Raw genomic sequence first — 12,517 nt, forward strand, 5'->3', positions numbered from 1 at the left:
AATAATAATAATAAAATTCACAGCCTTCTCTCTCTCTCTCGCTCGCTGCTCTCGCTCTCGCTGGGTCACATAGAAGAGTTGTGCTTATTGTTGCAGTAATCGTAGGCCATGATGACGCTTCAAGCTCAAGCTTCCTCTTCCTTCACCTTTGGCATTTCGTCATTCACGTCCCCTCTCGGGCGCTCCCGTCACCGTTTTGTCGTTCGAGCCCAAGGTAACCAATACCGCCTCGTTTATTTATTTATTTATTTTAAATTTTTTGATTAATTGCTTAACCTAATGGCCATGCTTTGAATCTAATTTACACTGACTTGGAAGTTCTTGTATTAAAATTCCACTTCATCTTCGAGCTTATTTATTGATATTTAATTCAATTTTTAGAGTAGATAGGTTTTTTTTTTAGTGTGTAATGTTCAACACAAGAAGTTTTCAATGTTAAATTGTTGATGGAAAACGGAAAAAAAGGAAAGGGAAATGTTATATTGTTAAGGGAATTTGAATTGGTGGTTGTTTCAGTGGAACCTTCGGAGAAGTCGGTGGAGATAATGAGGAAGTTCTCCGAGCAGTATGCGCGGAAGTCGGGGACATACTTCTGTGTCGACAAGGGAGTGACTTCTGTTGTTATCAAGGTATGTGTCGCAACTGGATCGAATTTGCCGTGCTATTATGAAGATTGATATTGTTAGAATGTTAGATAAATGATTAAATTTATCATTTCTTATTTACTTAAGTTTTTTTGGATGACTGATGATTTTGCAATTTGCGTGATATCGGAGAGAATTCTTGAATTCAACCGTAATTCACCTCCCATTTCACATAAATATTTCACGTATTGAGCTTTAGATTGAGGGAGAATTTGAGCTCACACATGAGGAGAGGATTAGAATGTTAATATAATGATTATATTCACAATTAGTTTACGTTTTTGGAAAAAAAGGGTGATTTAATAGATAATGAATCCATGTGTTTATTTTCTCATTTGTGTGTGACATTATTCATCAGTATCTGTATTTTTTTTGTTACTTCATTTGAGGGTCGAATCTAGCAAATCGGAATGTAATTTAAGGACTTTTCAGTTTGAATAATAGTGCGAATGGCAACAAGATTTATGTAAGACTGTAGAATAAGACATATTGCGTTTGACGAATGCCAGAATATATTTACGAGATGAGGATTTTCCTTAGCCTTGTGAATTATGATATCTTGTCGATAACAAAAGGAGGTTTGTCGTTACAAGAACTTGTATTTGTTTTGCTTTTAGCAAAGAAAAACTTGTATCAGTGTCTTACCATTGATTTGCTATCAAGTGTCAAGTTTTGTGTTTACTTTAATGTTCAATTTTGTCTCCTGTTTTTAGAATAGAGATTCTGTTTGTGCCGCCTACCTACTCGAATCTCAGGACAGAGCCAAGATTAAGGGGTTTTATTCTCTCGGATAACCCTTCCAGTCCCTTCAAATTTTGATTCCCCTCTGCAGTCTGATGGCCCTTCACCTTCAAACTTGTGTAACTTAAGTTCCATCAAATAATTTTGAATGATGATGTATGCATGCATAATAACTACTTATTAAGCACACGAGCATAACATCATTGGTGAGAGGGAGGAGAATACACCAAATTGTAGTCTGTTTTTCATCTCCCAGGTCTATATATGTTTATATAAATGTTGGAGCAGTTGATGGTCAGAACTTTGCTTGTTTGTGTGTATATGTGCTTCTCTGCGTGTGCATGTGTATACTTTTTTTTGTAAAATGATTTGTTGGAATCAATCAATTAATTATCTATTAAACGGAAGATGGAGTGACAACTTCTTGTTCTACTTTGAGTGTAATTGTTCATTCCCTGTTAATATAGGGTTTTTGCAAAATCTAGAAATTGACTTCCATTGAACAATTTGATAGATCTAAATTGTAGACTTGGAAGACTTGGTGTGACCTGTTTTGTTGGATGGTGAAATAGTTAGATTTGTGCTTGATAAGAATGCACATGATTAAATATGATGCATATATTTTCCAATCTGATTTTTTAATATTAAACTCACCTCACTATTTGTTGCTCTTCTTTGTTTCAGTCTTTCCACTGCGTCTACCTTTTCTCTTAATTTTGGGAACATTAGTTTGATGTAATATTTGCAAACGAACTTATCTTCAAATTTAAACAGGGCTTGGCTGACCACAAAGATTCGTTGGGTGCACCACTTTGCCCTTGTCGGTAAATATTTACTCTTTTTGATTCTTGTTCTTTACCAGATCTTCTTCTCTTTGTCGCATGCGTCCATTGGAACTCCTAACTGTTTCATAAGTTCAATATTAGTTTTTATTCTTTCATGTCATAATCCAAGTATGCGCTTATTTTGTTTCAGGCATTATGATGACAAACCTGCTGAGGCTGGGCAGGGTTTCTGGAATTGTCCATGCGTTCCTATGAGAGAAAGGTAGATTATTGTTATTATTTTAAAATAATATGCAACAAATTGAGACACACACAATTATTTTGTACGTTGTAGATTTGTTTTTTAACATAGTTGTAATCCTTATGAGCATAAGATTGTTGGTACTTAGTTGATGAAAGCAAAGGTAAACTTCCTGTGTTTTTCAAGGATGATTGCTTGCTGTTGCTAAACTTCCAATGGGGAGTTTTGACTGTGCTTGTTATGCAATAAAAGAGCTTGATGGGCTGGCATAGAATTTATGGCGATAATTTTGAATATTTTCGCCATTGGAATTTTGAAATTGAATTAGTAGTTGCAGTTCACTTGTGAGCTGTACTTTTAAACCTTAGGTCAGTGAGGACATGAAAATTAAATAATGTTGGTAAATGATGATATGTTTCCAAGGAGAAGTAGATTTTCTTTCCCCGTGTTCTTTTTTGTCTAAAAGAAAGCATATCTTGGGATTTTTGGGTTAAGAAAAGAAATTGGTACTGTTTATATCTAATATCTATTGACATGCGCACATTCACGCACGCGCAAACTAACTTTATCTAGGATATGTAAAGTGTGAGAACCGTTAGAGAAGATATAATTGTATTTACCAGTACCGAAGGTTCACCTTAGGTTGGGTCAAAGTCTCTGGCCCGACGGCATGGAGTTTGGGTTAGTCTATCTACAAGGATGAGTAAGACAAGACATGATTAGATCTATAGAAATGCAACTGCATGGAGTTAGGTAGCTTGGTGGTTTCCTTTTGTGCCACAAAACACATTAATTCACTAGTACTCTGGATGTCAGTTGAGCTAGCAAAGGAAGATAATTTTGTCCAATTAGCTTACAGAAGATGTACACTTAGATTTAATAGTGAGACAGCATATATGTAATAAGAAGAGTTTGGAGAAAAAAAATGTTGATTTTAGTTGAATTCTTTGCAGAACCATAGCAGTTTAAGTTCTTTTGGAATTAGTAGCAGTCATAGCCAGTGGAGGGTTTTAGTCATTAGTATTATTGGGCTCAGTAAATTGTTAGCTGGAAGGCTTACCTTAGAGGAAGCGAAAAAATTTCAAGTCAAACAAATTTTCCTGTTGAATTACTACTTACAGCCACTCATTAGCTGTCCCGGTTTGGGATGTGGGTGGCTGTGGGTGGCAGCATGTATCAGACTTTCTTGAATCTTATTGGAATGCAGATTTGCTCCAAGTAAATTTAAATGCCAATAATTTTTAATGTCAGCTGAATATTGTGTATGTGGGTGAGATATTTGTATGGCGTCATAGAATTCATACAATAATTTGTATCTTCTGTTTTTGTCAGAAAGACAAAGTCAGCTTATACTATATGAATTTTGACAGAATCAAGATTTATATTCTTCTGTCATTGATAAACAATTTGTTGGACAATACTTAACAGAGTTAGCACAAAATATACAGATTCTGAAATCAATACTGTAATTAAGCAACCGTTTGCCTCTATGGAAGGCTTGCTCTGGGCAGGTTTTGGATCACTTACAATACACGGCTCTACGAAGGAAGGGGCCGGTGGGTTAGGAATGTTTTCAATATGATTTTTTTTCTGTATTTGTTTGATGAATATGCTAATATATCTCATGTCTAAGCCATGGGTGCTCTGTAGAGAGTTCATAAACATTTCGAACCCGATATTGGTCTGCCATAATGTCTTTTCCAGGAATTAGATGACTGCTTGAAAACTTGCTTTCTGCTGAAATCTCAAGAATGGATTTAACTAAATGGTAAGATATAATGCTGTTAAAAGATAGAAGTTGCTTTTTCTTGAACATGGCTTGAGAATCGCAAGTGTATCAACTCATCTAAATCTCTAACATGTGAACTTGCTAGCTATTACAGATCATCATTTGCTTCAACTCATTATATATGTATATAAATCTGGTTTTTGGAACTAAAAAATGATTGCCTTGTCAGGAAGGAGTGCCACTGCATGCTCTTTCTCACTCCCGACAATGATTTTGCTGGCAAGGAGCAGGTAATTATTTACACCATTTTTGATTCACCAGATTTACTTTGATTTGGTACTCATTATATCAATGGGAGCAAAATATTAAGTGGCTTTTCTTAAGTTGGACTTCGCATGTTGGAGTTTGTTTATGGTACTGAATTGGCATGAAAATTTTCAGAATGTTAGAAGACTGAAAGATTAGACAGATGCATGCATACGTATAGTCTATAGACATTTATGCACACTTACCTGTATGCATTTACACGCACAAACACAAACGCATTTTATGTTGTTTTGCTGCCGCAGCTGCATCATTATCATTCTGCAACAACAACTACTACTATAAAGTTCCTCCATTCAGTGTATTTATAATTATACATGCTGTAATTAGAATTTTGTTTCTTCTCTAATACAAACCAAACATTATGTTGCCACTGCAGACCATCTCCTTGGATGAGATCAGAGAATCAACAGCAAATATGTAACTGGATGTAGTGTATCATAATTTCTTGTTTAGACAGCCTTCACTTGTATTTGGCAGAAAATGAAAAAAATAATCATCATTGTATGTATATTTATACGCCAATCAGGGGCCATATCTGCCTTTCCCTTTTTGATTCGAATGCTTCTCCGTAGTTTTCAATGCCACACGTTTCACTGCATCCATACCCTTTTCCTACCATGCCAATTCATGCACTAAAAAATAAGGGTGAAGAAAAGGAGAAGAAAGGAGGAAGAAAAGGTGCCGGCAGAGCAGTGGTTGGAACTTTACTAAAACGCTGGGGGCCCCGAGCTCTTGGCATTGGCATCAACCCCACCAACGAAGTAACTGCTTAGCATCCCCAAGATACGAGATAGCTGGGTCCATTCCTGACGATAGAGTGCTTCCTTTCGGTTCTTGGACTTTTTTTTCATTTACTATTCCTATGGTAATGGCAGTGACTTCATTCGTGCACGTCTTAAAAAAGAAAAAAGAAAAAAGAAAGGAATAAAAGGACTTCCATTAGTACACGGTTATCAAGAAGTAACTATTGAAATGGAGAACTCTCCCAAAAAAAAAAAAAAAACTATTGAAATAAAGAAGTTAATTAATGAAACTATTCTTTCCTTTCCTTTCCTTTCCTTTATTGGGCAAAACACGCAAGGAATCACTGTCTTACATGTTATAGGAGTAGGTATCTTATGGATTGTCACTTGACGGTCCATATTTCAATAGCTAATATAGTAAATGCTATGTTAATTTGTAAACATGATAAGTATTATGTAAACTATTATATGGCCGTACATATTTTAGTGGTTGATATAGTAAATACCTCGGTAAACTATTAGGTTAGTTTGCAAAGAACTTGTAGTAAACATTATAATATCCCTAGTAGCACTATGAAATTATACATTTTAGGAAAACGTTCACATTCTCCCTTACAAATCATCATTCAATTAACAATGTTTTCTTAAACTTTTAATTTGTGATAATTTGAGCAATGTATATAAACTTTTTCCTACATTTTAGTAGAGTACCACCACTGCATATATGAGTTATTCTACATCTACAAACTACAAACCTATCACTTTGGACTCAACAATGGCTCTTGTTTTATATGCATGGATTGCTAATCCTCGGAGACTAAACAACTTTTTTATCATAACCGTTTTGGCTATAAAATTGACTGAGTTATCGCACGTCAAATGGACAAGTTTTCTGTTTTTTTTTTTTACTCAAAGGTGAGTGACTCAACGTATATACTTACGTTTTCATTTCACCTTAATTCTATTGAGGGCCATGTCAAATTAACCAAACCCTTGTTAAAAAAAATAGATATGTTATAGTACAATAGAAAGACCATTTTTGGCACATAAAAGTCTTAGGTGGCAAAAAGCTATAGGTCCATCAGTGGATAGGGCCACAACAACTAAAGATGGGGCCTATGACCTCGTGCTGCCTAAGACGCAAAAATAATTTTTTTATTGCACTATAGCATTTATATATATATAACTGAGGTTTGTTTCTTTAATACATTTATCTATTCATTTCGGGTCTGAACTGGGCTTTTGCCTTTTGATGTGAGAACCTCCAAGAAAGGTCCAGTATATTGTCTTGACCGGTTGACACCACATCCCCATTGCCCTCTCTTTTCCTTTCTTCTTTTTCTTCTTCTTCCTGGCAATTTAACAAAATTAGGTTTTCGAATCATTTTCAGAACATTGGTTGATCTCGTCGACTCGATTTTCCTTCCAATAGTTGATATATCGTAAGATGGGACTCTCCTAAATCTCTCTGAAGGTCCATTGTTAGTTGTTACGCTTTCGGAAAATGTCGAAGCCACGTGTCACAATCACCCTCGGTCGCTCTGGCCAGGTATGTATATGCACGTATATGTATGTTCAAATACGAATATGAATTTCTTTGTTTCCTTTTCTTTTTTCTTAAGCTTGTTAGATGGATTACCGACTGTTTGGTTGCTGGGAATCCGTGGGAAAAGAGAAAGTGAAGCTTTTTTTTTAAAAAAAAAAAAAAAAAAAAAAAAAACCCAACTTGAGACGAGTATTAGAGTTTTACGAACTAGGTTTTAGGGTTATTCTGGTGATCATAACTTCAAGCTTGTTGTGTGATTCCACTCTGCATACATTTTTTTTAGTGTACATGAATTGATTAATGAGTTTTCGGATTAGGGTATTTGGAGAAGTGACCTCAGCTTTTTGTTTATTAAATTGAGTTTAATTTATTGTATGTGCTTTTCTCTGTGTGTGGGTGTGTGTGGTTTTGGTTGAATGTTTGTGTGAGTAAGTTTGTGAGATTCAATGTTTTTGCAGGTGGTAAATAGGGGAGGAAGGGATTCAGACTATGTGCATCCACACACTGATACTAAGGCAGTGACCGGAAGCAAACAGTTTAGAAGAGAGAGAGTAGGGGGTGGTGCTGATGGTTCGATGTTGTTTACAAACAAGCGGTGTGTGTTGTTCTGTTTCCTTGTGAATTAAACTGATTTTAGTGTAGCTTGGCTTATTTTACTAGGTTGATGGTTTTAGAGATTTTGCAGTAAATGAAGGTAGTCAGTTGACCCTTATGCAAGGGCTGCATCAGCTCTTAAGACATTGAAAATATATTTCATAATTGTATAGGGAAAATAGGAGAAGCTTGATGCTTTGTTTGGCTACTGCAAAATTAGTGGGAAAGAGAAGAAATATGACTTTGATTCTTAGGATAAATTTCCATTTGGTTTCCTCAAATGAACTCTACTTAGTTAAGCCGGGGTCAGTCTTGGAATTCATTTCAACTTCTTCTTGCATAAAGCACCGTAGTGCCACTGCCAGTGATTTAGCTAGCGATCCTGTAAATAGTCATTTGAAAACCTAACCACCAGGGTAAAAATGGTCTAGTGCGGTGTTTTCTTTTAATTAGTTACAACATGTTAAAAAATAAAAATATACATTTTAATTCCTTCCTTTTTCCCACCGTTTATTATAAACCGAAGAGGATGTGGGGTTTACCAGAAAGCCTAATTTCATATTAAACAGGGCTCAAGGTTTTGTTTGTGGCATTCCAAGGTTTAGATACCTATGTTTCTGATTCAGTCATCAGAAAATTTGTTTCTAGTTTTATATTGATGGGTGGTATAACTTTTACAGGCAGCGAGGAGATGGTATTAACCGGAGTTGGGGTGGCAATGGAATGCATGGTGACAACCAATCTTGTGCGTATATAAGTTTTTCTTTATTATACCATAGTCTTTATATGATTTCTTTGACCTGACTATGGCACCCTGATATGAATGAAGATTCGGGGATTAGTCGGAACGATCTCCGATTGAAACTGATGCACAAACGGCTAATTCATAGGGCTGCTGAAGAGCGCAGGAAGATGGACCGGCGCAAAAAGCTGTCAAAAATTCAGCCTTCATCAAGTCGTAACATGCTGCAGCTAAGGTCTGAACCAACAGGTAGTCCTTCGTGGAAAATGCCACCCACAGAAAGATCTCAGTTGAAAGCTTCTAGGGAACTCTCACCACCAAGAAATTTTGATGAGCTGCGCCAAGTACCATCAGCAAGGGCAGCTGACGTGTCAAGAACTGGATGGTTTTTGAGCAACAATGGTGCTTATAGGCCAACGAGCTCGACATCTTTAATGGTGAAAGGTCCTCCTGAAACTTCTAAGCCAGTCACACAGCTCGCTCCAAGGAGTGACATTGGACAGAGAAGTTCTCATATGGTATGATTTTCCTTTCTGCTGCACCGCTTCAGCTTGGTTTTAGAGGAGCTGGTTTATATTTTTGAAATGGTCCGCATTAATGGTTGTATTTCATTTGTGGTACAGGTTGAGAATCCTCTCACTGTTGCTGGCCTGTTGCAATCACTTGGTTTAGGAAAATATAACATTATTTTCCGGGCTGAAGAGGTAAGTTGGCTGCCTCTATCAATTCTTTCAAAATAACAATAATAATAAAACTTATCAAAAAAAAAAAAAAAAACAATAATAATAATAAGTTCCTGACTAGTGGTGGAATGTCTGTGCTTCCCTTGTTTTGATCATATTCTGGATGAAAATTATAAGCCAATGTGATATGATTTCTGAGAAAGCAAGTAGGATCTGTGGTAGTGGTCTATGTTCTAAGCAAAGAAAAATGAAGAACCATGGGGAACAATGATAAACCTTGGAAATGCACAAACAAACATCTTAATACTTGAATTATCTGTTCTATAGGTGGACATGACTGCATTGAAGCAGATGGGTGATAAGGACCTCAAAGATATGGGGATACCAATGGTACTGTCATTTCACTCTGAGAAAATTTTAGAAATTTTGTTTAGTTTGTTTTGCTGTCAAAAGTTACTTCTGTTAGTATCATGTGGTAACTGTGGTTTATTGTCTAAAAAGCTACTGGCTTGAACCGCTACGTTATCATAACCTTGTTATTCTTCTCCTTTAACACCATGAACTGACTTTCATACCATCCTTAATTAATGTCAAAATGTCTAATGGAAGTCAATTAGTCTGTTCTCACAAAAGCTGCTTGACACAGGGACCCAGGAAGAAGATTCTTCTTGCTCTCTTACCCCGTTCGAGACAGCAACAACCATAACTGCAATTGTTCAATGGTTTTATTTTGGAGAGTATTTGTTATTTCTGTAACCGTATAACTTGGTAAATATGGACAAACGATGAAATTCATTTGCTTGAAAAAATTGATTTCGCCAGTTTGTATGTACACAGGATACGGACGATTGCATTAGTGAAACATGTAACTATTTAGTTTGAACCTTGGTCAGATGTTGCAACGAATCCATTGTTCTACTCTTTGTTCTCTTTGCCTTACTCCAACTGCATCTTCATTTCGGATTCCTCTTTTCACGTAATTGTTTATTTGGAAGGAAGAGAATAGATTTAATCTATAAGAGCATTTTTAGCAGCTTTCTCGTCATTTTCCCTACATTTAAGGATCCAAACTACTTTTTGCTTCCTTATGTCAAAATACACTCCAATAGTTTCCTTTAATCATTCCCTATATCATTAAAATATTTATTTTTTTTAATTATATTATATATATGAGAGGAGAGAGGAGAGAGAATTGTAAGAGGAAAGAGGAGAGATGAGAGAGTAGAGAAGAGAGAGAAATATTTTTTTTTATTTTAATAATCATAAGGATTGCAATAGTGGAACTCTATATTTTGGGTTCCACTGTAGCGATCCTCATGATTGAGGCTTATTTAGGGAGTCTACTGTGAGACTTTTTTTGCGATTTTTTGGATATATTCCCTATACATAGGAAACAAACTCCCTTATAGGGAGTCTGCTGAGAATGCTCTTATATTGAATAAGTGAGAATGTCGATATGATAACATCTGCTGCACATATTCCATGATTGTCTGGAAAAAAGTAAATACTATTCTTCACACATTTTCATATCGACTGATATAGTTAGCCACTTAAATACGTTATCGCCGGTATGATATAAATGTGATAAATTTGATAAATTTATTTGTAGATGAAAATAGTTTCTGAGTATTTTGTGTGTTAATTTATTTGTTAATATTTTAGCTTTTTTGATTTTTCAAGAATGATATGGAATACATGGTGCAAATTTGTCCAATACAACTTGATTATGTTGCAACAGCAACATGAATAAATGTGATGCTAAATTAGCTTCTCGGCTTAACTAAAGATTATTCAAAGCAGACAAGGAGTTACCCAGAATATGAGAACATTTCAACAGTAATGAGTTGTACAAACACGTGTACAACAAAAAAAAAAAGAAAAAAACACATGCTCGCAATCTCTCAATCTCCCTCAATATGCTTCAACGGATGAAGAGGTACTCGTAGCAGACGCAGAGTCACGCCCATTCTTGGAACAATCCCTCCCATTCCTCGAAGCCAAAGCAGCCAAAAACTTGTCATTCCGCGACCCTTTACACGCCTGTGCCTGTCCGCACGCATGGTCGGCGGGGAACCTATGCTTCAAGCACACCTTCTGCTGGCAAGTCTTGCACGTACTTGTATTCGAAAAAGTCAATTTCTCCTTGCACCGCCTGACCGGGCACGTGGGTTTCTTCTTCTTCTTGGGGTCACAGTTCCCAGACCTCTCATGCCTCTCCAACATCTCCTCCTCGCCCTCCCCATCCCGTCCGGTAACCTCAATCGACATCGAGCAAGCCTCACAGACAACAACCTTTCTACTGATGGGGTCGGATTTCGGACACTCGTGGGTTCTATACGATCGATGCTCTAAACAAAACACCTGTGTATTCATGAAAATAATTAAAAAAAAAAACAAAAAAAACTGGTTCTATTATTGAACATCGAATTGAAAAAGGGGGGAATTTGAACATAAAAAAAAGAGGCTGATATGAATGAAAGTATGTACGTTTCGGCAACCGTCGCATTTGAAAGGGAGAAAATCGAGTTGATGGCATTCTGGGTGTTGGCAGTGTTGACCCAAATCTGGGAAAGCTTCTGTTCCTCCTCCCATGTCTTTCTCTGAATCGGTGTTGTTTTTTGTTGTGAATTCTTTTCCGTTGTAGAAGGAAAGCAATATGAGGAAGTTCCAAAAAGGCAGCCCAGTATTTATATATAGGTTTGGTGATGGATTGGCCAACAAGCCAAGCCAAGCCCACCCTGACTTTGTTTTCCAATTTGGATTCGGAAATAACATCAAGGAAAGACGTTTCTAGACCCATCGACGCCGTCCAACACAGTTTTACGCGGAATTAGCAACTTCCTCGTGATGTATGCCATGTCATCACTCGGTTGTTAATTTTACACGGATGATACTTGATTTTTAGGAATTGGATCCCACAATATTCGGGATTAGTTATAGTGCCTAGTATTTTTATCTTTTTACCTTTTGAGTTAATAAAAATATTCTTTCACTATAACTAATTCGAGAGGATTTAGTTATAGTAGAGAAATATTTTTGTCAATTCAAAAAATAAAAAGACAAAATTACCCTTCAAGTGCAACTAACTGAATATTCTCCAATTCATTTGAATGGGAGAAGAACAATTCATAAGTCAACTATTATATGTGATACGAATTGAAACTTAAGTAGAAAAAAATAAAAATGTAAAAACTTATGTACTAAAAACATAATTGATTATTTTATGTGTAGCATCCTACGTGCAATTAACTTTTTTTTTTTTTTTTCTCTATTACTATCTTTTTTTCTTTTTTTTTTTTTTTTTTTTTTTTAAGTTCTCTATTACTATCTTGTTTGATTGATTTATAGGCTGATTGCAAGATAGCCCATGGGTCGACTTGGGTTTGATGCAACAGAGAATCCAATCCCCTTGACATTGTTACTGCAGACCCGAAAAAGTTTTTATTCTCTTGCTTTTCTTTTTGTTCAAATCCCTCCCCCCTTCATCCGGGAAATTTCCCAGGATAAAGTATTTAATTCCGTAGCACAAATTCTTGTTTTCTTTTTTTTTCTTACGGTCAAAGTTTCAATAGTTACACAAAAGGGTAAAAAGGGTAGCGCTCTTTTCACCAATAAACTATTGTTTTCCTCTTTTTCTAATACAATAATGGATTGATTTGTCCACAACTTTTGTGGATTGTTTGAGAAGATAAATTCTTTAGGAGGACATTAATGTTGTTTATGGAGTTGTCCGAATTACGTG

The 12,517-nt window shown here is 36.0% G+C and overlaps 3 protein-coding genes across 3 annotated transcripts; 2 read left to right on the forward strand and 1 right to left on the reverse strand.

Annotated features, from left to right (window-relative positions):
• On the forward strand, window positions 1-5,020 carry LOC132180282 (ferredoxin thioredoxin reductase catalytic beta chain family protein). Its single transcript, XM_059593044.2, has 6 exons — window positions 1-214; window positions 517-629; window positions 2,160-2,209; window positions 2,361-2,432; window positions 4,370-4,430; window positions 4,844-5,020. Exons 1-6 carry the CDS (start codon window positions 109-111, stop codon window positions 4,886-4,888), a joined length of 447 nt encoding a protein of 148 aa, XP_059449027.2. The 5' UTR covers window positions 1-108; the 3' UTR covers window positions 4,889-5,020.
• Window positions 5,021-6,478: 1,458 nt separating this feature from the next.
• On the forward strand, window positions 6,479-9,698 carry LOC132181070 (uncharacterized). Its single transcript, XM_059594124.2, has 7 exons — window positions 6,479-6,759; window positions 7,215-7,351; window positions 8,031-8,095; window positions 8,180-8,610; window positions 8,716-8,796; window positions 9,103-9,165; window positions 9,422-9,698. The coding sequence occupies exons 1-7, from the start codon at window positions 6,715-6,717 to the stop codon at window positions 9,479-9,481; spliced, it is 882 nt and encodes a 293-aa protein (XP_059450107.1). The 5' UTR covers window positions 6,479-6,714; the 3' UTR covers window positions 9,482-9,698.
• A 773-nt stretch (window positions 9,699-10,471) lies between these two features.
• PMZ (zinc finger (AN1-like) family protein) lies at window positions 10,472-11,524 on the reverse strand. Its single transcript, XM_059596316.2, has 2 exons — window positions 11,263-11,524; window positions 10,472-11,136 (listed from the first exon to the last, which is right to left on the reverse strand). Exons 1-2 carry the CDS (start codon window positions 11,365-11,367, stop codon window positions 10,687-10,689), a joined length of 555 nt encoding a protein of 184 aa, XP_059452299.2. The 5' UTR covers window positions 11,368-11,524; the 3' UTR covers window positions 10,472-10,686.
• Window positions 11,525-12,517: the final 993 nt, after the last annotated feature.

Source organism: Corylus avellana, chromosome 5 (assembly GCF_965113065.1).
Source record: "Corylus avellana chromosome 5, dhCorAvel1.hap1.2, whole genome shotgun sequence".
NCBI classification, from domain to species: domain Eukaryota; kingdom Viridiplantae; phylum Streptophyta; class Magnoliopsida; order Fagales; family Betulaceae; genus Corylus; species Corylus avellana.